A 23,658-nucleotide genomic window follows, 5' to 3' on the forward strand; every position below is an offset into this window, starting at 1 on the left:
TTATCCCTGAGAGTTGTACAATATTTATTTCATATAATAGCTATACAGTTTTAATGTCATAAAATATATAAATTCATTATATCAGAATATCAGACAGAAAATAAAATACATCTCATCCATTCATGTTATTATATTATTGCAACAACCTGTAACTAATGTGTAAAAAAGAAGGATGATGATGATGATGATGATGTGTGTGAGTCTAAAGCCAGAGCAGTCCTCTCATCTCCTCTATGTTTCTCTGTGTGAGTCTAAAGCCAGAGCAGTCCTCTCATCTCCTCTATGTTTCTCTGTGTGAGTCTAGAGCCAGAGCAGTCCTCTCATCTCCTCTGTGTTTCTCTGTGTGAGTCTAGAGCCAGAGCAGTCCTCTCATCTCCTCTATGTTTCTCTGTGTGAGTCTAGAGCCAGAGCAGTCCTCTCATCTCCTCTATGTTTCTCTGTGTGAGTCTAGAGCCAGAGCAGTCCTCTCATCTCCTCTATGTACTCCTCCGTTCTGGATCTATCTGCAGCTGCTGCTCGGTCCGGATGCAGCTGCTGGACCAGGTCCTTGTAGATCCTCAGGCTGGCAGCTTGTCCCCCGGCCAGGTTCACCGCATGAGGCCCCACCTAGAAGTATAATAGGCTGTATGTAACTTTATTTATACGGCCACAGTCACAAGGTGCTTTACAGGAGCCGATAAAAGAAAGGAAATATAAATACATACAAGCAGAGAGCGACATGAAAAACACAGTAAAAGCAGAAGTCACACTGCAAAAACTCAAAATGTTACCAAGAATATTTGTCTTATTTCTAGTCAAAATGTCATTTCTAGTCAAAACAAATCTAATTATACATAAAATAAGACTCATCACATTAAAAAGTAGCTTGTTTTCAGACACTTTTTACTTCTTTCAAGCAGATTTTCACTTGAAATAAGTAGAAAAATCTGATAGTGGAGCAAGTTTTTCTTCCTTATTACAAACACAAAAAACTTGCTTTCACTGGCAGATTTTTCTACTTATTTCAAGTGAAAATTTGTTTTAAACAAGTGAAAATTATCTAAAAACAAGTTAAATTTTGGGTGATGAGTCTTATTTAAAGTGGAAAGAGATTAGTTTTGACTAGAAATGAGACATTTTGACAAGAAATGAGACAGATATTCTTGGAAAGATTTTGAGTTTTTGCAGTGTGGTTTCCTGCTGCAGGTGTCGGACCGGGCAGCGCTCTAAATGTGATAACAGGAACTCTGAACTTAAATGTACAGTATGTAAGTGTCAAGTGCATGTAAATGTGTATACACTGTGTGCCAAATGTTAAGTGTATGTATGTCAAATGGCTCCTACTATAAGCTTTGGTTGGCTTCCTCAGGAGACCAATTACCTGAATTGGCCACAATATGATCCATCAAATTAATTATGATTTGAATAAAAGCACTACTACTACTACTACTACTACTACTACTACTACAAAAAAAAGAATTTGAGAGCAGTCAAATCTGGTCTTACAGTCCAGCAGCTGTGTTTTGGACGAGGACAAGTCTATCTATCTATCTATCTATCTATCTATCTATCTATCTATCTATCTATCTATCTATCTATCTATCTATCTATCTATCTATCTATCTATCTATCTATCTATACCTGCAGAGCAGTGTACTGGCCCATCAGGTAGAGAGGACAGCCGTCCGTCCACTGCAGACTCTCTGTTATACACGGCCACCCGTCCAGCACCTGCAGAGGGAAAACACACTTTACAAGTCCATATGTTTCATAAACACTATAAACACAGTATATATCTATATACAGTTGTGCTTGAAAGTTGACATACCCTGGCAGAATTTGTGAAATACTGGCCACATTTCAGGACATATAACTGATAATGCTACAAAACCTTTTTTATTCAGATTTAGTGGCTGGGCGAAGCCATTTATTATCACACAACTGTGTTTGATCTTTTTGAATCCTAGTGATAAGTGCAAACACCAAAATGGCCCTGATCAAAAGTTTACATACCCTCAAAGTTTCACCCTGATAAAATACACACAGATTGACACCGACAGGTTTAAATGGCTACACTGCAAAAACTCAAAATCTTACCAAGAATATTTGTCTTATCTCTAGTCAAAATGTCATTTCTAGTCAAAACTAATCTAATTATACATAAAATAAGACTCATCACATTTAAAAAGCAGCTTGTTTTTAGACACTTTTTTATTTCTTTCAAGCATATTTTCACTTTAAATAAGTAGAAAAATCTGATAGTGGAGCAAATTTTTCTTCCTTATTATAAGCACAAAAAACTTGCTTTCACTGGCAGATTTTTCTACTTATTAGTAGACAACAAGTGAAAATTTGTTTTAAACAAGTGAAAATGTTCTAAAAACAAGTTATATTTTAGCTGATGAGTCTTATTTAAAGTGGAAATAGATTAGTTTTGACTAGAAATTAGACATTTTGACAAGAAATAAGACAGATATTCTTGGAAAGATTTTGAGTTTTTGCAGTGTACTCAGGGAACCTGTCCACACATGGAACTTGATGCTTGTAATTTGTGTCTGTGTATAAAAAGTCAGAGACAAACACTTGCACATTTCGTCCATTGGATTCTGAGCCGTGGGGAAAGCAAAACTGTCTAAAGTCCTGAGGAAGAAGGTTGTTCAACTTTACCCCTCTATGGTACCATGTTGCCCTCAGGCAACATACCACTTTTTGGCCTGTCACATCTCCACAATTCATCCCATTTAATGCTGTAATACTTTAAAAAAGAGAAGAGACCTTAGAGAACCAATAACAATGCTTTAATTTATCACATGACTTTCAAGAAGCCATACTGAAACCCTTTTTTGCAGACTTTTTCAAAGGAAACAGGTTTGCCATTTTGCTCCACTAAAACGGTCTGAAAACATACAGTAACTTCCTGGCCCTTTTTCATCTGGAAAAAAAATATATTTACACTAATAGATTAGTAAAGTTTAATTTTTAATAGTTCCATGCAATTTATTTACTTATTAAATAATGGAAACTTGTTAAAATGCACCTGTTGCCCGAAAGCAACAACGTACCATTATAGAAAATTGCAATGTTGCCTTGAGGCGACAGTGGACCATTATGGAATCAATATTGCATTATGAGACTATGGTAGTGTGTGTTGAGGTGTAAATATAATGTTCAAAAACATATAATTCATCATAATTTAGTTTTTTATCCTTAATAAATGTGATTTTGGATGCAGTAAAGTAAACATCAGGCTATTATGATGATGATGAGGAAGATGAGAATGAGAATTGGGATGAGGATGAGGCCAGTGAAGGTGAAAGTCTATAGAGACTGGTGTTTCCAATACATGATGAACCATAATGGTACAATGTTGCCTACAGGCAAAAAATCCCCAAAACTTCCAAAAATAAATATTTTTTTTTAAATTTCTTTAGATTATGTTTATTTAGTCTATTTTGAGACATAAAAACACTCCAAACATTTTTTCCCCCAATGGTATCATAGTGCGTACCATAGAGGGTTATAAAACATAAAAAGGAGATAAAAAGATATCCCAATATGTGAGAATGCCAATCAGCAGTATTCAAGCTCTCATAGAAGTGGAAATTGATGAGTTCTTCTGTTGATACCAAAACCACGGTCTGACTGGTACCATCAAACATCTGTTGGTCAGACTCTCTTATGATCTTTTTTTTTTTTTTTTTTTTAAATGATTGTGTTATTTCTGGATGTCTCAACAGTGTACACTGCAAAAACTCAAAATCTTTCCAAGAATATTTGTCTTATTTCTTGTCAAAATGTCTCATTTCTAGTCAAAACAATCCCTTTCCACTTAAAATAAGACTCATCACCTAAAAATTAACTTGTTTTTAGATCATTTTCACTTGTTTCAAACAAATTTTCACTTGAAATAAGTAGAAAAATCTGCCAGTGAAAGCAAGTTTTTTGTTCTTGCAATAAGGAAGAAAAACTTGCTCCACTATCAGATTATTTCAAGTGAAAATCTGCTTGAAAGAAGGAAAAAGTGTCTAAAAACAAGCTGCTTTTTAATGTGATGAGTCTTATTTTAAGTATAATGAGATTTGTTTTGACTAGAAATGATATTTTGACTAAAAATAAGACAAATATTCTTGGTAAGATATTATATTTTTTGCAGTGTAAGTTGAATCCTATTAAAAATAAGAGAAAACTGTTTTGTCTGATCACTCGTGTTTTCCTTAATGAATGGTAGGCTACACAGTTACAAAATCTTCCAGGGTATGTCAACTTTTGAGCACAACTGTATCTTTATATAAGTGTATTTTGTCTCGTGCTAACCTGGATGGGGAACTCCTGCATCATCTCGGAGAGCAGCGGGTCCTGGGTCACGTCCAGTTTGCAGCCGGTGGCGAGCCAGATTCGGTCCCCGGTCCAGAGGCCTCCGCTGCTAAGGCCGAGGCTCCAGGCCTGGTTCCTGTAGCACCAGCTGGCCTCGCTCACCTGCACCGCCACGGTATGGAGCAGTAATGGATTATTTATTGATTACACTGCAAAAACTCAAAATCTTTCCAAGAATATTTGTCTTGTTTCTTGTCAAAATGTCAAATTTCTAGTCAAAACTCATCTCTTTCCACTTTCCAACTAATTTATTTCCACTTTAAATAAGACTCATCACCTAAAATTTAACTTGTTTTTAGATCATTTTCACTTGTTTCAAACACATTTTCACTTAAGATAAGTAGAAAAATCTGCCAGTGAAAGCAAGTTTTTTGTGCTTGTAATAAGGAAGAAAAACTTGCTCCACTATCAGATTTTTCTACTTATTTCAAGTCAAATATGCTTGAAACAAGTGTCTAAAAACAAGCTACTTTTTATGTGATGAGTCTTATTTTAAGTATTACACTACAAAAACTCAAAATCTTACCAATAATATTTGTCTTATTTCTAGTCAAAACAAATCTCATTATACTTAAAATAAGACTCATCATATAAAAAGCTGATTCTTATTACAAGCACAAAAAACCACCACAGCATTTTTCTACTTATTTTAAGTATTAAAAAAAATTGTTTGAAACAAGTGAAAATGATCTAAAAGCAAGTTATTATTTAGGTGATGAGTCTCATTTTAAATGTAAAGAGATTAGTTTTGACTAGAAATGAGACATTTTGATGAGAAATAAGACAAATATTCTTGGTAAGATTTTGAGTTTTTGCAGTGCACATCACATTATCACCTAATGTCATGTGACTGATGACTGGTTAGCGGTTAGGGTTAATGTAACTTCTCATCTTTGATTTTCACTTCCTGTTTCCTGATCTACTGTTTCTACTGAACCCACAGGTGAGTGAGACTTCACCTCCGTCTCCGTTTATCTGACCTGAGGCGACCTCACTTCTTCTTTACCTGATCTCACTTCATCTCCCTCCATCGTTACTGTGTCACTGTATCACACTTCACTGTATCTCATCTCACTTCCTGTCATTCTCTGTATCTATCTTATCTTTATTCTATTCTATTTTATTCTTTTTATATAAATCCTAAATTATATATAGTATACTGTATATACTATACTATGCTTTTTTTCCCACTAGAATATATTAATGCACCTGACACCACGACATACGGCGGAGTAGGGCCACATTGACAAATAAAAAAATCACAAACTTCAAGAATAAAGTCGTAAATTTACGACTTTATTCTTGAAGTTTGTGATTTTTTTCTCATAATGTTATGACTTTTTTCTCGTAGGAAATGTACGACTTTATTCTTTATTTCTCGTAAAGTATGACTCTATTCTCGTAATGTTATGACTTTTTCTTTATTCTCGTAAATTTACGACTTTATTCTCGTAAATTATGACTTTATTCTCATAATGTTATGACTTTTTTCTCGTAGGAAATGTACGACTTTATTCTCGTAAATTTACAATGTTATTCTTGTAAATTTATGACTTTATTCTCTCTGTGTTCTTTGTTTTTTTTACTCAATGTGGCCCTAATACTCTGTCGTAATCTATCTTATCTCATTTAAATGTTTATTTTATCCCTACCTTTAACTATTTTTGGTTCCTTTATGTTTGCACCTGACACAACAACATGTTCCTTGTGCTGTAAACGGACCTGTACTGATTCTCTTGCTTTATTGGTGAGATCTCATTTCGAGCTCTTCAGCTCATGACCTCATCTGACCTGTGCTGACCTCATGGTCCTCTTTCATTATACATGACATTACATCATCTCAAATTATCTTTGATATATGGTTTCATCTCACCTCATTTGTCTTTACTGTATCTGACTTCGTCTCTTCTGGCTTTCTGGTAGGCTATCTGACCTCTTCTCATCTTCTCATCTCACTCATCCTTGTCTCATCAGATTTATTCTAATCTCTTCTCATGTCAATCAATCTGGTCTCATCTCTAATAGATGTCTCATTTCTTTCAGTTGTTTTTTATGAGCCAGACATCTTCTCCTCTCCTCAAATCTTGTTTTGTCTCATCTCATCCCGTCTCAATGTCTCTCGTCTCGTCTAAATTTTCGTCAAGTCCCGCCCTCCACGGTTACTGTTGCTAGGTTGGACAAACAATGGTCACGGAAGGGTTAACTCCCATTGGAAACCATTGAAAATTAGGCAGATTTAAATGGCTTGTACGGAAAATTTGAATTAATTGAAACATCAGAAAAATGGTGTTTGTGATTGTGAAGACAGACGTGGCTAAAGAGCGAGTGAACGGGCATTACATGACTTTTCCGAAAAGTGGGGAAAAAATCATTGTTTTGGTCACTCACTAGCTAGTAGCTAACGTTAGCTACTAGCTAACACTTAATCTCCGCCGATCTCCCGTTTCTCCTCGTAAAACTTAATACGTCTGGATATCGTGAGTTGCTATTGTAGGAACCCCAGGCACATTTTAACCATATTTAAAAATTATAAAGTAGTTTTTGCCGAAAAAATTGCTGTCTACCTATCTAGTTTCATACGGTTTCATCCCATGGTTGTCCAACCTTAGAACGTTGCATACACGTGACATGGGGAGAAGTGCTCTGATTGGTGGATCAGCAGATCACACTGCAAAAACTCAAACTCTTACCAAGAATATTTGTCTTATTTTTCTAGTTAAAATGTCATTTCAAAACAAATCTAATTATACTAAAAAATAAGACTCATCACATAAAAAGCAGCTTGTTTTTAGACACTTTTTACTTCTTTCAAGCAGATTTTCACTTGAAATAAGTAGAAAAATCTGATAGTGGAGCAAGTTTTTCTTCCTTATTACAAGCACAAAAAACTTGCTTTCACTGGCAGATTTTTCTACTTATTTCAATTGAAAATTTGTTTGAAACAAGTGAAAATGATCTAAAAACAAGTTAATTTTTAGGTGACGAGTCTTATTTTAAGTTTTGATGAAAATTGAGACATTTTGACAAGAAATAGGATAAATATTCTTGGAAAGATTTTTCAGAAGGCCAACAAAGGGTCAGTTCATCTCATCTCAATTTGTCTCGTTGCATCTCGCCTCAACTCATCGCCGCATGTCTTATCTCATCTCAGCTCGTGTCTTCTTGCCTCGTCTCTTCTCATCTTGTCTCAACCTCTCTCATCTCCTCTCCTCTCATCTCGTCCCCCTCCACCCTACACACCTGACAGTACGTCCTAACGTCCAGCCGTCCGCTGAGGATGAAGGGCTGCAGGTGGACGTAGGCCTCGGGCGTGACGGCCCCTCCCTTCCTGGCCTGGCGGATCATGGCCAGCCGCCTGTGCAGGCTGCGCTCGTTGTAGAACTGCCGTAGATACGCCCGGCCGTCCATCTTGATGCCGTGCTCCACGTGGGCGTAGCGGCCCACCAGGCTCTCCACGTCGCCCACGTCAAACTGCTTCAGCTGCAGGAGGAGCAGAGCCCAGAGAGAAGACTGAGGCGAGCAGGCAGGAGGAGGCACAGCTGTATCTGCTGAATCTTTTACAGTTTTTCTCAGTTGCTAAAACACTAAACCCTGTTGTTGTCTGAACCCACTGATTAAACCAGTCACTCTTTTGGCAAAACCATCATACTCAGGGGGAAAAGCAAAAAAACAGACAGGGAGCGTTGTAAAAGGTTTGACACCAGAAATGATATCTAGGAACTTGAAGGATTAAAACCTGGGTGGACAACCCGGTCAACTAGCTGCTGGAAAGCTACAGGGGCCAAAACCCCTTTCTGGGGTCATTTTGCTGGCAAAATTATGTAAATGCAAATATTTAGGTACTACAATGTCATAAATAGTCATACAACTATACAATTTGGCAGAGAGTATCTTGACACATAGGGGGAGGCAGGAAAAAAAGATTCTGGGGTTTGTTGCAACTCGATTTTAAGATATCACCCTCAACATCCCAAAAAAGACCAAAAAAAGTACTGTTCACCTGACAAATTCTCATGAAAATTATTATTTTTCAGCACTTTATGGAGAATATCTATGCTTATTACACGGCTCTATTGAATGCTGCTCTCTGATTGGTCCAGTGCTGCGTTCTGCGGTCTGTTATTTCTGTATAACGGACCGTCGTCATGTATAACAGACCGTTGCTAGGGACGCCGCTCTGATCAGCGCAGCACAGAAAAGAGAAACTATGCAGGATATTTACCTTGTGTTTCATTTTTACCGTCATTAAACAGCGTCGGACTAATAGTGATGTTAGATAAATGACTGGTAACTTGTTACAAGTAGAGTGGAGGCTCCTTCACATCGCTGCTGGAAACCAAACCTGCTGATCAGAGCCTCTGACCCGGTGTCACAGCTCTCCTCTTGTCTCGGTGCAGCTGGCACCGCGGCTCCGCGACACAAACGCACCCCGTAAACAGTAAAGTTAATCTCTTGTTTATGACAGATACGACTACACACAATACACACATTTTAACACGTGTATGGTAATCCATCGATCCACTGATTGATTATCAAAGGCTTCAAATGCACGAACGGGAGGAGGCTCAGCAAAACAGCGGAAGTGACCGGTCTTGCAGATTCGCTAAATGCAATTTTAAATCGATGAAAGTCGTATTTTGGTCAACATTATGTTTCAAATTAATTATTTCACTCGTAAACCGTGTAATAAGCGGGATAATGTACAGTTGGTCGGTTGTTATGGAGAAATAAACCCCTTCATGTTGAATGAAACCCCTCCGCTTCGCGTCGGGGTTCCATACAACATGTCAGGGTTTATTTCTCCATAACAACCTCCGAACTATACATTATCCCTTGTATATAGAAAACTTCCTTAATTCATAAGCTTCCATTTGATTCCAAGACAGCCTTTCTACTAGCTACTGGAAAGCTACAGGCTATCTCCAAACAATGCAACACCTATTGTGAAAAACTAACTGGTATGATCAGAAAACATTCTATTTCTGGTCTCCCCAAAGTGAACAGATAGATAGAGAAGACCGTTGGCCACAGCAAGTGGAGCTTTGGAGATAGAAAGGCTATCTAGGACTCAAATGGAAGCTTCTGAATTAAGGAAGTTTTCTATATACATGTTAAGCATAGATATTCTCCATAAAGTGCTGAAAAATAATAATTTTCATGAGAATTTGTCAGACGAATAGTACTTTTTGTTTGGTCTTTTTGGGGATGTTGAGGGTGATATCTTAAAATCGAGTTGCAACAAACCCCAGAATCTTTTTTTCCTGCCTCCCCCTATGTGTCAAGATACTCTCTGCCAAATGTTATAGTTGTATGACTATTTATGACATTGTAGTACCTAAATATTTGCATGTACATAATTTCGCCAGCAAAATGACCCCAGAAAGGGGTTTTAGCCCCTGTAGCTTTCCAGCAGCTAGTTGACCGGGTTGTCCACCCAGGTTTTAATCCTTCAAGTTCCTACAGATCATTTCTGGTGTCAAACCTTTTACAATGCTCCGATGGGATTTTGCCCCCTGGGTATCAGCACTTTTCACCTGTTTAGACACAACTTGCCAACACATTTTCATTGTGATGCACCTGTGTTGCATAATGCTGAGCACAGGTGGCAAAAGTCAAACACAACTTAAGTCCTGTGTCCTGATCCAGTACGGAGAAATGATGCTGTAGCTGAGTTACGCACTTCTCATTTGTATATTTTTGTACTTTATTTTTACGTAGACTTACTGTATACAAGTGCTAAATGCACAAGATTTCTGTTTGTTTTTGTACTGTACAAGTGCTACGTGTAAAATGCACAGGATTTCTGTGTTTTGTGCATATGTACAAGTGCTAAATGCACAGGTTTTTTGTTTTGCAACATGCATTTATGGAGGGAGAGGAGGAGGAGAGGAAGAGGAGAAGATGAGAGACGACAGGGTGAAGGAAGAGAGGATGAGGGAGGGAAGGAGAGATGAACTGGGAAGAAAAAAGAAGAAGGAAGGAGGAGGGGATGAAATGGATGTGGGAGGGAAGGAGGAGGGTGAAAGAAAGGGAAGGAGAGAAGTGCTAAATGCACAGGATTTTTGTTTTGCAACATGCATTTAGCCTAGTGAGCAATAAACATGTATTTCTACAGCTTCATGTTCTGAGCATTGTGTTTTCTATTTGTCTATGTAGTATTTAGTGACTGCTCAGTAGTGTGTTTAATTTTGATTGACTCGGGGCACGATTTGACAACATAGTTCAGTTTTGAGCACAGATTGAACTGTTTTGAGGTGAAAGTTTGGTTTTGCAAGAAAAGTCTGAGGTTTTGTGAATGTACACTGCAAAAACTCAAAATCTTTCCAAAAATATTTGTCTTATTTCTTGTCAAAATGTCTCATTTCTAGTCAAAACTAAACTCTTTTCTCTTAAAATAAGACTCATCATCTAAAAATGAGCTTGTTTTGAGATCATTTTCACTTGTTTAAAACAAATTTTCACTTGAAATAAGTAGAAAAATCTGCCAGTGAAAGCAAGTTCTTTGTGCTTGTAATAAGAATGAAAAACTTGCTCCACTATCAGATTTTTCTACTTATTTCAAGTGAAAATCTGCTTGAAAGAAGTAAAAAGTGTCTAAAAACAAGCTGCTTTTAATGTGATGAGTCTTATTTTATGTATAATTAGATTAGTTTTGACTAGAAATGACATTTTGACTAGAGATAAGACAAATATTCTTGGTAAGATTTTGAGGTTTTGTGAATGCAGCTTGAAAATTTGGGTTTGTGTTCACAGTTTAGAGAAAAGGAAAAGCAGCTTTTCCAGAAATAATGTGTCTTAGCAATCGAGAAAAACCGGGTCTGCATGCAGTTCCACACTGTGACTAGACCTGGAGGTGCTTCCTCATGAGCCAGGTCACGTGGCCGGCACCTTGCTGCAGGGCAATGGAGACGACATGAGCGCTGGTCAGACCTCCACCTACCACCATTACCCTCTGGCCCGGCTCACTCACTACACACAGCTCTACACACACAGCATACGAGGCACAAGGTGCTAGTGAAGGACAGAGCTGCAGAGAGGACGAGGAGTCACACTGCAAAAACTCAAAATCTTACCAAGAATATTTGTCTTATTTCTAGTCAAAATATCATTTCTAGTCAAAACTAATCTCATTCTACTTAAAATAAGATTCATCACATTAAAAAGTAGCTTGTTTTTAGACACGTTTTACTTCTTTCAAGCAGATTTTCACTTGAAATAAGTAGAAAAATCTGCCAGTGGAGCAAGTTTTTCTTCCTTATTACAAGCACAAAAAAACCTGCTTTCACTGGCAGATTTTTCTACTTATTTCAGGTGAAAATTAGTTTGAAACAAGTGAAAATGATCTCAAAACAAGCTCATTTTTAGATGATGAGTCTTATTTTAAGAGAAAAGAGATTAGTTTTGACTAGAAATTAGACATTTTGACAAGAAATACGACAAATATTCTTGGAAAGATTTTGAGTTTTTGCAGTGCAGAGCCACTCAGGGCGTCAGAGACATCGGGTGAAAGCAGAAAATCAATTCAATATCATGAAGCATCAAGCAGCAGCAGCAGTGATGGGATGTAACAGGTGACTGGGACTACTGCTGCGTTCAAAACAACTCGGAAGTCCGGAAAAAAACGAGCTCCGAGTTGTAAAAAATGAATTGAACGGCGTCGAACTCGGAAATTACAGGTCGGAAACTCGGGTATCATATCAGAGCTCCTGCTGCCTTCAGGTGCTCTGGTACAGATGGTATTTTCCACTTGTGACCTGGTATTTACCAGTGCGTTGTGTTCATGTGCTTTTGTTGTTGTACAGAGAAAATAAAGATGGTGAACACACAGATTCAGACTTGTTACTTGGGTAAAACCATAGATATATACACGTGCGGCATCTACGTGTATATACTGTATCTATGGGGTAAAACAATCTTGCATTGCCTAGTTCATCTCTTACAGCAAGAAGATGAATTATCAAAACTCAAACGGTAAATATTAATATTCATGGAGATTTAGCACTGGCTATTTGGCTAGCTTTTTAAAAGCGTTTTTTTTTACTCTACATGCACGCATACATAGAGTGAATAGCTGCTAACTGTTTTCTAAAGGCTTGCCTTGCTTACCAATAACCAATCTTGCGTTGCTCGCTGCCATGTTGAAAAGGTCAAAGGTTATTTCTCATCTCGGCAGCTCGGGCATCAAAATATTCTACGAGTTGCCCAGTGGAAAATACCACATGAGAGGGTGTTCATGTGCACTTTTCACGTCGTCTTTTGGTATTTACCATAATTACCATAGCACATGAAGGCACCATCCGACTTTCTACTTTCTGACTTGACGTCACGACAACATCAAAACATGGTGGCCCTCATCTTAAACGGTTAGAATTTAGACATTTTAAGTTATTTGTTGAGGTTTTAATGCATTTTTTTTTTGTGTTATTGCAGTAAATTAAATACGTTTATATTAAGCTGTGATTGTTGTATTGTGTGAAATTTCATTTTTTACAACTCAGAGCTCGTTTTTTTTCCGACTTCCGAGTTGTCTTGAACGCAGCATGAATATTGACTGCATGTAAACTAGAGCAGTGTAAAAGAGTGAGGACAGCATTGGTCCAATGGAAGCGCCTCCTGGTGGAGGAATATGGGTTTTGCAAAAGCGCCCAAGAACTGACATCTCTGCATTGTTGGTGAATGAGCAAGTGTGGTGTTTTCAATAATTTAAGGACATTTATAGATCACCCACGTTAATAGCATCATTGAGTACCCTTTACAGATAAACATTAACACATAGGCGAGTAAAAAACAAAACAAAAAACAACAGTTGTCTACATTAAAGGTACCATATGTAAGAATGTGGCCAAAAACGGTTACTGCAGTCAAATTCAAAACACAGCGATCTGGTTTTTTCTCCCCGTCGTAGCGGCAGCTCAGTGGAAGCAGACTGAGGCTGAAATGCCACTGACGCCGCCGTGACTGGGAGAGAGGGCTAGGTGGCGCAACAACTGATGCACTTTACTTGACCACTATGTTCTTATTAGTGTTATCTTGGATCTTGTATTCTGTGTTTTAACGGTATTTCCTATATTTATCTCTTATATGATCACAATTAGTGCATATTTTATTTATATTGTTATTTATAACGATGCGCTTCTATGTCACTATATGTCTTTGTGTTGTATGTTTTTTACCTTTATGTGATTCTATGAGCTGCAATCCAAATTGCCCTTTGGGGACATGAAATAAACTGAACTGAACTGAACTGAACTGATGTAAACATGTAAATTCAAAACATTAACATGATTTGCAGTGTCGCGGTCTGCAAAAAAAGATTTTTAATGCGAGTACTGTGGCTGTACTATTGTTGTTGGTGAGTTCATCATGTTATATGAACATTATTCCTGAGTCTCTGTGACATATTAGGAGGATTTTACGGCCAGTTGCTTTAGATTTCTTACATACTGTACCTTTAAAGTTTCAATCTACATTTTGTAATAAACAAATTATAAGTATAATTTGAAAACAAAAACATGGCCGTTTTCATCAATTTACCAGTAAGTGGGCAACACACATACATTGGAGTGAATGGGTTTTCTGGGCGCTTTTGCAATACCCATATCCTGCCACTAGGGGCGCAAAACCCTTAAACCCTTACCACGGGAGTCAATGGTGGTGTCCTTACTCTCTTTTCTACTGCTCTAATGTAAACTAGAGCACTGGAAAAGAGAGTAGCGACACCACCATAGACTCCCGTGGTAACTTTATTCTCCCCCGAGTGGCAGGATATGGGTATTGCAAATCCGCCCAAGAAACCCATTCACTCCAATGTATGTGTGTTGCCAACTTGCTTGTAAATTGATGAAAACTGCTGTGTTTTTGCTTTTAGGTGCCTTGGTCATATTAAGTTATGCTTATAATTTATTTATTTCAAAATTTAAATTGTAACATTAATGTGAACAACTGTTTTTTTTTTTTTTTTTTATATTGAATTTGATGTATAGGCTCTATGCACAGCTCCACTACTTCCTATTTCTAATCAAACCCAAAACGTATTATGTTAAGTTTTTCCTCCAATTTTGATTAAAAAAAATGATAATTAATAAAAACACACGGAGCTGTTTACAGTACGTACTGGTCACAGTCACAGCGGACAAACACAGAAGGGGACGAGCGAACGCTTTAACGTTGCTAAGCAACCACCAGCTGTCAAAATAAATAACATAAAAAGCCTCGCATGGAAATAAAATAAAAGCCAGCAGCACAATAACTTGCTTGACCAAAACAAACAAACTAAAGAAAACACAGGCTTAAGTGGCGAACAGTTAGCTAATGTAGCCGATGTCGATCTGGCCCTCTGCGTTGTGTTTCTCACAGCCTGCCCTAGGTGGGGTTCGATCCCACGACCTCCCGCACCGGAGGCGACGATGCTAACCTCTTCGCCAAGAGGTTGACAACCACTTGGCGGGTTGGTTAGCACGTCCTTTATGGGTGGAGTGAGTGCACATCCGTTACACTAACACAGTTGAATTTAGCGCACAAACTTACAGTATGGACTTATCTTTATCATTTAAAACAGCAAGCATTCGTGACACAACAATAAAAGCAGAAGTAAGTGATATATTTGTGTTAATATAAGTCTTAAATAGTTATATCTTCCGACAGCAATCACTTACATAGAGTGTTTGGACTGAAACACGGGTCTGTCAGTCCCTCTGCTCTGCTCTGAGCCGAAGAGAAAACATTTATCGTATCCTACAGTTTTTATCCAATGAGGAGAGAGAACGGCATGCAGGGCTGTGTGTGCAGCCAAGGAACGCCGTGAATGTGGCGACGTAGGGACGAGGACTGTTATGGTGCGTTCAAGGCAACTCGTAACTCGTGTTTTTCCGACCCGTGAAGTCGTACCAGTTCGATCTGGTACGAGTTCACCGGTCGGAAGTTACGAGTGGCCGTTATAGTGACTTTCACAGGTAAAACAGGTCGGAAAAACACGAGTGGGTTGCCTGGAACGCTACAAAGTCGTAAGTTGTGACTTGAAGCTGTAATTTATGATTTCAAAAGCCTGCCTGGAACGCAGCATTAGCCAAAACAACCGGATCGCTTACTTCTGCTTTAAGTGGCGAACAGTTAGCTAACACAGTTGAATTTAGCGCGCAAACTTACAGTATGACACTTTAGTGGACAATTATCTTTATCATTTAAAACAGCAAGCATTCGTGACACAACAATTAATGGCCACTATATGTTAATATTTATCTGTAAAAGGGTCCACGATGATGCTATTAACGTGGGTGATCTATAAATGTCCTTAATTATTGAAAATACCGCACTTACTCATTCACCAACACTGCAGAGATCCCAGCTCTTGGGCGCATTTGCAATACCCATATCCTGCCACTAGGGGGAGAATAACGTTACCACGGGAGTCTATGGTGGTGTCGCTACTCTCTTTTCTACTGCTCTAATGTAAACATAGTCAGTGATGATGTCACCGGAGACAGTGATGATGTCACTGGACTCACCTGGACCAGGACCGGTCAGGTGATGCATCAGCGTCACCGTGTGCTGCAGCCGCTCCTCTGGGAAACTCTCCCCGATGCTCCCAACCCACGACGGCACGTTGGCCATCCGGGCCCGGGTCGGCCCCGTCGCCACAACGACCCGCCGAGCCTTCAGCACCACGCCGACACCGTCCTGCTGCAGGTGGACTTCAAAATACTTCACCCTCTTCTTCTTCTTCTTCTTCTTCTCCTCCTTCTCTCCATCCCTCTCTTCTTCCTCTTCTTCTCCTTGTTGCTCGGTGACGGGGACGATCTTCTCCACCGTTCCCTTGATCAGCAGTTTGTCCAGGTCGTATCTCTGCACCTGTGAGTCCAGATTCAGACGTCAACAAACACAAATGCACCAAGGTTTTAGTTTCTTTCTGCTTTAAAGGGATAGTTCACCCAAAATTGAAATTTCATTCTCATCTCATTATCTCCTCCCCCTCATGTGGACTAAGGGCTGGGAGAAGTTTCAGAGTCCTCCGTGGCTTCTCTGAGTTACAGGGGGTCTCGGCGTAGCAGTGCATGTCCATATAACGGTTGCAAATGGATACCAACTGTCTTCATAACAAAAAGACACACCAAAAAACATCCAAATACCTCCATGCTGCTCGTATGTAATGTCCGTCTTGTATTGAAGCCCTGAAATGCGAAATTGTCCCGAAAAAAAAATTAAATGAGTCTATATTTCAAGCTTGTTTGCAGCGGAAGCTTCTCTCCTCTTCCCGGTTCATCAAATTTGGACGAACTGGGAAGAGGACAGACCCTGGTTCGTCCAAATTTGACCGGGAAGAGGAGCTTTGAGAAGCTTCCGCTGCAAAACAAGCTTGAAACATAGACTTATTTAATTTTTTTCGGGACAATTTCTCATGTTAGGGTTTCAATACAAGACGGACATTACATACAAGCAGCATGGAGGTATTTGGACTCTGAAACTTCTTCCAGCCCTTAGTCCACATGAGGGGGAGGAGATAATGAGTGAGATTTCAATTTTGGGTGAACTATCCCTTTAAAGGATCGTCTCTTCATTAGTTTACGTAATAAGACCGTCTGCGTCCCACCTGGTCTCTGAAGAAGTCCACACTGAGTCTGGTTCCCGGGAGGCTGAAGGACAAACTCTTCTTCAGCGTGGAGGCGACGTTCAGTCGTTTCTTCTCCTTCTTCCCCAGTCGCATGTCGTTGAAATACGCGTTTTCATCCAGAATGTAAATCTGATCGGGGAGAGAGTGAAGCTCCGCTGAGCGGTCGCACCTCAACACAAAGTCCTGCAGAGCTTTCTGTGGAGAGAGAGAGAGACACACACACACAGACACACACACACACACACACACACATGATGGTCTGTCATCACGCTGTAGAAGCAGCTTCCTGGTTCTGAACCTGCACTGCAAAAACTCACCTAACCTTTCCAAGAATATTTGTCTTATTTCTTGTCAAAATGTCTCATTTCTAGTCAAAACTAATCTCTTTCCTCTTAAAATAACTTGTTTTAAACAAATTTTCACTTGTTTCAAACAAATTTTCACTTGTTTCAAAAAACTTTCAATTGAAATAAGTAGAAAAATCTGACAGTGAAAGCAGGTTTTTTGTGCTTGTAATAAGAAAGAAAAACTTTCTCCACTATCAGATTTTTCTAATTATTTCAAGTGAAAATCAGCTTGAAAGAAGTAAAAAGTGTCTAAAAAACAAGCTAATTTTTATGTGACGAGTCTTATTTTGAGTGTAATTTGATTTGTTTTGACTAGAAATGACATTTTGATAAGAAATAAGACAAATATTCTTGGTAAGATTTTGAGTTTTTGCAGTGTGTCGCTGTGTCTGCACCTTATTGAGTGGGTCTGTGTGCACCAGAGTGTGTGAGCGCAGGTGAGGGATGTTCAGAGCCGTGAACTGACTCCGCCACAGCGCCGCCCACTCTCCGTAGGAGTCGACCACCCGGACGCTCAGCGGGGGGAGCGCCGCCGCCGCTTTCTGCTCCGCCGCCGCCGCCGCTGCTGCTGCAGAGACGGAACAGGAAATAAACAGATGAGCTGAGTCAGGAGGAAGTAACATCTGTTTAATGGTTCTGTAGTAGTTTACTTTATTTGTTTATTCGGATGGGACAGTGTAGCCTGATGCATCAGCCGCTTACTTCATTACATTTCATATAGCGGTCTGAACACGAGCCATAGGGATTCGTTTGCTTCCGGGAGGCGGCTGCTTACATTTGCTTCAACTAATCGCTGCTGCTTGGTGGTCACGTGTGCTATACACCGGTTAAGCTCATAGGTTAATCTTGAGCGCTTGAGTTCAACGTCATCGCCTTCACTTACCCGTCTGTTCGCTGATTGGTCCGTCCGCTCTGGCGGACGGAGCAAACCGAAACGCATTGCTAGTGTCCTGACTACATGTTTGAGGCAAATGAAATTTGCCGGAACCAGTAGGCGGCGCTAGCCTGGCTAGGGACAGTGCACATTAATCAACATAAAAACATGTAAATGTGCCGGATAGGGATGTCACGATTACAGATTTTCTTGGTACGATTATTGTCAGAGAAATAATCACGGTATTACGATTATCACGATTATTATGCATCAATTAATTTCAAACACTATTAATGTGTAAAATCAAATATAGTTCAAATATACATTACTAATTATAAAATATTTTAGATATCTATTAAAATATGACCAATTATTAATCCGCCAGGGGAAGTGTCATCGATACCAAATGTTTAAGTTAATTTAAATCTTTTTTTTTATTCCAAATGACACTCTAGCATTTAAATTCCTACCAATTCAGTGTTACATAAATGGACTTCATCTGTGCATTTACCTTTAATTTGGTGCACAACTGCCGATACGGTTCCAACATAATCTTTTTTGGAAAGTGACGGTATTTAGGAATCTTTACGATTAATTAATTGTGGCGTTTAATACCGCGATTTATTGTGAAAACAAGTAATTGTGACATCCCTAGTGCCGGATTATAGCAGCAATGCTAATTTCCGTCCGGAGTCCCATAACATAAAAACAGTAGGTACAGTGACAGTACACATAATAATATAGACATTGACGACATAATAATGTAAACAACAAAAAGTGAAGTAAAAGTGCCAGGTTGTATTGCACGATGCCCATTTCACCCAGTTGCACAAGCAGAAGTGTGTAGATATTGCACGAAATGTAGGCTAATACATAACTGTAATTATGTAAGTTGTACTTCTAGAACCTGACATACCGGTACACAAAAAAACATTGTGTAGGCCTACAATTAACTGAAAAATAAAAACTCAAATGGTAGGCTACCTCAGCAGTTGTTATAAGTTGTAGTTAGTTAGTTAGTTAGTTAGTTAGTTAGTTAGTTGGTTAGCAGCTCTGGTGAAAGCTGAGGGGGGGCTGGTTTACTCAGAAATGAAACTAGATGTTTCACAGACTGTGAAAAACAAAACTGAGAGTTAGAAGAGGACGTTCAAACAATAACAGCTGCAAAACGCCCTGAGAGAAGAGGCAGAGGTTAAAACGATAATGAGAGAGTGGTTGGGACTTGAAATGATTTAAACTAAGTTGCACATTAAAGATGTCAGTTATTCCCTCTGCTAATCAATTATTGGTAACACTTTACAATAAGGGTCCCTTAATTAACGTTAGTTAGTACATTATTAAGCATTAATATATAAACGAATGTGTTAATTAATGCTGAGTAATGCATATATAATGATTATTCAACTTTTATTATTACTTAATAATTTATTAACTAACTCTGAGTAGTAAACATTAATTAACTGCTTACTAATAGGCTACATTAATTAATGTGTTTTCTAATCCTAAGTAATACAGAATAATGATTGTTAGTATATCTGTAAACAATTAATTTTAAAGGGATAGTATCATTTTAAAAAAAGTGGGGTTGTATGATCTCCAAATAGCCCCTAAGTACTTTAATTGCAAGACTCTCTGCACTCCTCCCGTTAGCAACGCCAGCCCATAATAGCCCTGCCCAGAGATTTACAACATACAGTGTTGTGAACAGACCCAAAGAAACGGCCTATTTTCGCGGCCTAAAAGAGGTTTTACCTGAAAAAAAAAAAACACAGTTCCATTGTTCACTATAATATAATTTTTTCCAAACTTTGGGTCTTAAAAAAAAAAGATACTATCCCTTTAATGCTTAATAATGTACTAACTAATGTTAATTAAGGAGCCCTTATTGTAAAGTAATTATTAAAATATTACAAAATCAAAATGTCTGTAGACTGTGGCTTTAAATGATCCACTGATTGATTATCAGTGATCTTGGATAATTGTTTCTCGTTTTTATGTTTTCAACAGTAAAGTAAAAATAAAGGTACCAGTTGTTGTCTCCTTCTCCTTCTCCTTCTTCTCTTTCTTCTTCCTCTTGTTCTTGTCGCTGCAGCGTCTTCTGTCTGACGGACAGGAGGGGGAGGGGGAGGGGTCTGAGTGTCCTGGCTCCTGATTGGTCAGTAAACTGGCCAGGGTCAAGGCCTGAGGACCGCTCCCTATTAATAACACATCCAGCAGCACCATCTGACACACACACACACACACACACACACACACACACACACACACACACACACACACACACACACACACACACACACACACACACACACACACACACAGTTAAGAACAGACGTGAGGAAACTTTTACTTTTTATTACAAAGTTGGTCCTTTCACTGAAAAAACTCAAAATTTTTCCAAGAATATTTGTCGTTTTTCTTGTCAAAATGTCTCATTTCTAGTCAAAACTAAACTCTTTCCACTTAAAACAAGACTCATCACCTAAAATTTAACGTGTTTTTAGATCATTTCACTTGAAATAAGTAGAAAAATCTGCCAGTGAAAGAAGGTTTTTTTGTGCTTGTAATAAGAAAGAAAAACTTGCTCCACTGTCAGATTTTTCTACTTATTTCAAGTGAAAATCTGCTTGAAAGAAGTAAAAAAGTGTCTAAAAACAAGCTGCTTTTTATGTGATGAGTCTTATTTTAGTATAATTGAAAGATTTGTTTAGACTAGAAATTACATTTTGACAAGAAATAAGATAAATATTCTTGGTAAGAGTTTGAGTTTTTGCAGTGTTGACCTGTAACAAGTTTCCGCTCCAAACTAAAGTTTAGTTCAGTTTCTATTTTAAATTCAATCTCAGATACAAACAAACTCATATTTTAAAGCTCTCACAGAAGAAAAACAATGAAATATTTTATTGTTTCTTATTCAAGTTGAGTCGTGAATCATCACAGATCAGTTTTAGTTTAGTTTTACAACATTTTCTTTAAACCATAAACTTTAGCTGAATGCACTGCAAAAACTCAAAATCTTTCCAAGAATATTTGTCTAATTTCTAGTCAAAACTGAACTCTTTCCACTCAAAATAAGAATCATCACCTAAAAATGAACTTGTTTTTAGATCATTTTCACTTGTTTTAAACAAATTTTCACTTGAAATAAGTAGAAAAATCTGCCAGTGAAAGCACGTTTTTTGTGCTTGTAATAAGAAAGAAAAACTTGCTCCACTATCAGATTTTTCTACTTATTTCAAGTGAAAATCTGCTTTAAAGAAGTAAAAAGTGTCTAAAAACAAGCTACTTATGTATAATTAGATTAGTTTTGACTAGAAATGACATTTTGACTAGAAATAAGACAAATATTCTTGGTAAGATTTTGAGTTTTTGCAGTGTGAACTCTGCGAGCTGTTTGTAAGACTCAACACAATGTGACTAATCATCTGAGAGTTTGAACAATGTTTTTGTTTTTACAGAAGTGAAACTTGTCTCTCTAACTCTCACATCAGTATTCAAGATAAAAACCGTCTTCATGCGAACGAAGCTTCACTATGTTAACTTACCTGTCTGAGTGGAACCTGCAGCCGCACGTGGAAGGAAACAGCGTGGTCGCGCGTGTGTGTGTGTGTGTGGACTCAGAGACTCAGAGTGTGTGTGTGTGTCTCATGTAACTCAATCCACCTCTACACATTTAGCTTCACTGGCTCGACTGGGAAAAGCTGGAAATAGCTTCAGTCAGTGTGCGCTCGTATAAATTTAGTAACACGGCTCATCTCAGTATCAAAACAGTGAAGGTGCTGCGCTCACACTGACCGGAGCAACGAGCACACACTGCAAAAACTCAAAATCTTTCTAAGAATATTTGTCTTATTTCTTGTCAAAATGTCTCATTTCTAGTCAAAACTAATCTCTTTTCACTTTAAATAAGACTCATCACCTAAAAATGAACTTGTTTTTAGATCATTTTCACTTGTTTCAAACTAATTTTCACTTGAAATAAGTAGAAAAATCTGCCAGTGAAAGCAAGTTTTTTGTGCTTGTTATAAGGAAGAAAAACTTGCTCCACTGGCAGATTTTTCTACTTATTTCAAGTGAAAATCTGCTTGAAAGAAGTACAAAGTGTCTAAAAACAAGCTACTTTTTAAATGTGATGAGTCTTATTTTATGTAGCCTATACTAATTAGATTTTGTTTTGACTAGAAATGACATTTTGACTAGAAATAAGACAAATATTCTTGGTAAGATATTGAGTTTTTGCAGTGCAAACACCACGATGTCACCACAGTCCGGCTTTTCTTTGCCTTTATTCAGTCTGAGGTTTAGTTTTCCCAATCAGCTGTTTGAACAATAAACACAATGTGGACCAAGCTGTGAGTCGGATAAGAGCACTGCACTGCAAAAACTCAAAATCTTTCCAAGAATATCTGTCTTATTTCTTGTCAAAATGTCTCATTTCTAGTCAAAATGAATCTATTTACACTTAAAATAAGACTCATCACCTAAAAATTAACTTGTTTTTAGATCATTTTCACTTGTTTCAAACAAATTTTCACTTGAAATAAGTAGAAAAATCTGCCAGTGAAATCAAGTTTTTTGTGCTTGTAATAAGAAAGAAAAACTTGCTCCACTGTCAGATTTTTCTACTTATTTCAAGTGAAAATCTGCTTGAAAGAAGTAAAAAAAAGTGTCTAAAAACAAGCTGCTTTGCTCATTTTGTCCCCAGGGAACCGTTGGCTCTTTTGCACATGCTGTATGTATGGGAATGCCCGGGGATTTTAGATTTATGGGAGAAGGTAATTGGTACAATAGCAGCGCTAACAGGGGTACAGTTACCAACGGAACCTGCTATACACCTTCTGAATGATGACTCCCAGCTCTCCCTTGGGGCAGAAACACGTCAAATCTGGTTGGCAGGTCTGACAGCGGCAAAGAAGATCGTTCCTGGAAACCCCCCCCCCCCCATGACATCTCAAAAACTCACTCAAAAAACAAGCTGCTTTTTAAATGTGATGAGTCTTATTCTATGTATAATTAGATTTGTTTTGACTAGAAATGACATTTTGACTAGAGATAAGACAAATATTCTTGGTAAGATTTTGAATTTTTGCAGTGTGATATCCTTCTTGTAAGGTTCAGTAAGTAAGTAAGGTTTATTTATATACACTGCAAAAACTCAAATATCTTACCAGGAATATTTGTCTTATTTCTAGTCAAAACAAATCTCATTCTACTTAAAATAAGACTCATCATGTTTTAAAAAGTAGCTTGTTTTGAGACACTTTTTACTTATTTCAAGCAGATTTTCACTTGAAATAAGTAAAAAATCTGATAGTGGAGCAAGTTTTTCTTCCTTATTACAAGCACAAAAAACTTTCTACTTATTTCAAATGAAAATTAGTATGAAACAAGTGAAAATTATCTAACAGAAAGTACATTTTTAGGTGATGAGTCTTATTTTAAGTGGAAAGAGATTAGTTTTGACTAGAAATGAGACA

The 23,658-nt window shown here is 38.0% G+C and overlaps 1 protein-coding gene across 1 annotated transcript; it reads right to left on the minus strand.

The window, feature by feature from the left end:
• Window positions 1-190: 190 nt before the first annotated feature.
• Window positions 191-21,785, minus strand: LOC311008067 (uncharacterized protein). The gene is made up of 11 exons (XM_084001500.1): window positions 21,727-21,785; window positions 20,209-20,404; window positions 17,703-17,869; window positions 16,940-17,155; window positions 16,087-16,200; window positions 15,858-16,005; window positions 11,201-11,334; window positions 7,594-7,833; window positions 4,294-4,455; window positions 1,621-1,710; window positions 191-606 (listed from the first exon to the last, which is right to left on the minus strand). The coding sequence occupies exons 2-11, from the start codon at window positions 20,402-20,404 to the stop codon at window positions 448-450; spliced, it is 1,626 nt and encodes a 541-aa protein (XP_083857626.1). The 5' UTR covers window positions 21,727-21,785; the 3' UTR covers window positions 191-447.
• Window positions 21,786-23,658: the final 1,873 nt, after the last annotated feature.

Source organism: Trachurus trachurus (assembly GCF_905171665.1).
Source record: "Trachurus trachurus genome assembly, chromosome: 3".
NCBI lineage: Eukaryota > Metazoa > Chordata > Actinopteri > Carangiformes > Carangidae > Trachurus > Trachurus trachurus.

Coding starts and splice junctions, on each gene's coding strand:
- LOC311008067 (XM_084001500.1), bottom strand. CDS start 20,404: ATGGTGCTGCTGGATGTGTTATTAATAGGGAGCGGTCCTCAGGCCTTG. Junction 16,201..16,939: donor TGGACTTCTTCAGAGACCAG/GTGGGACGCAGA, acceptor CTGGACTCACAG/GTGCAGAGATACGACCTGGA. Junction 1,711..4,293: donor TGCAGGAGTTCCCCATCCAG/GTTAGCACGAGA, acceptor TTCCCTCTGCAG/GTGCTGGACGGGTGGCCGTG.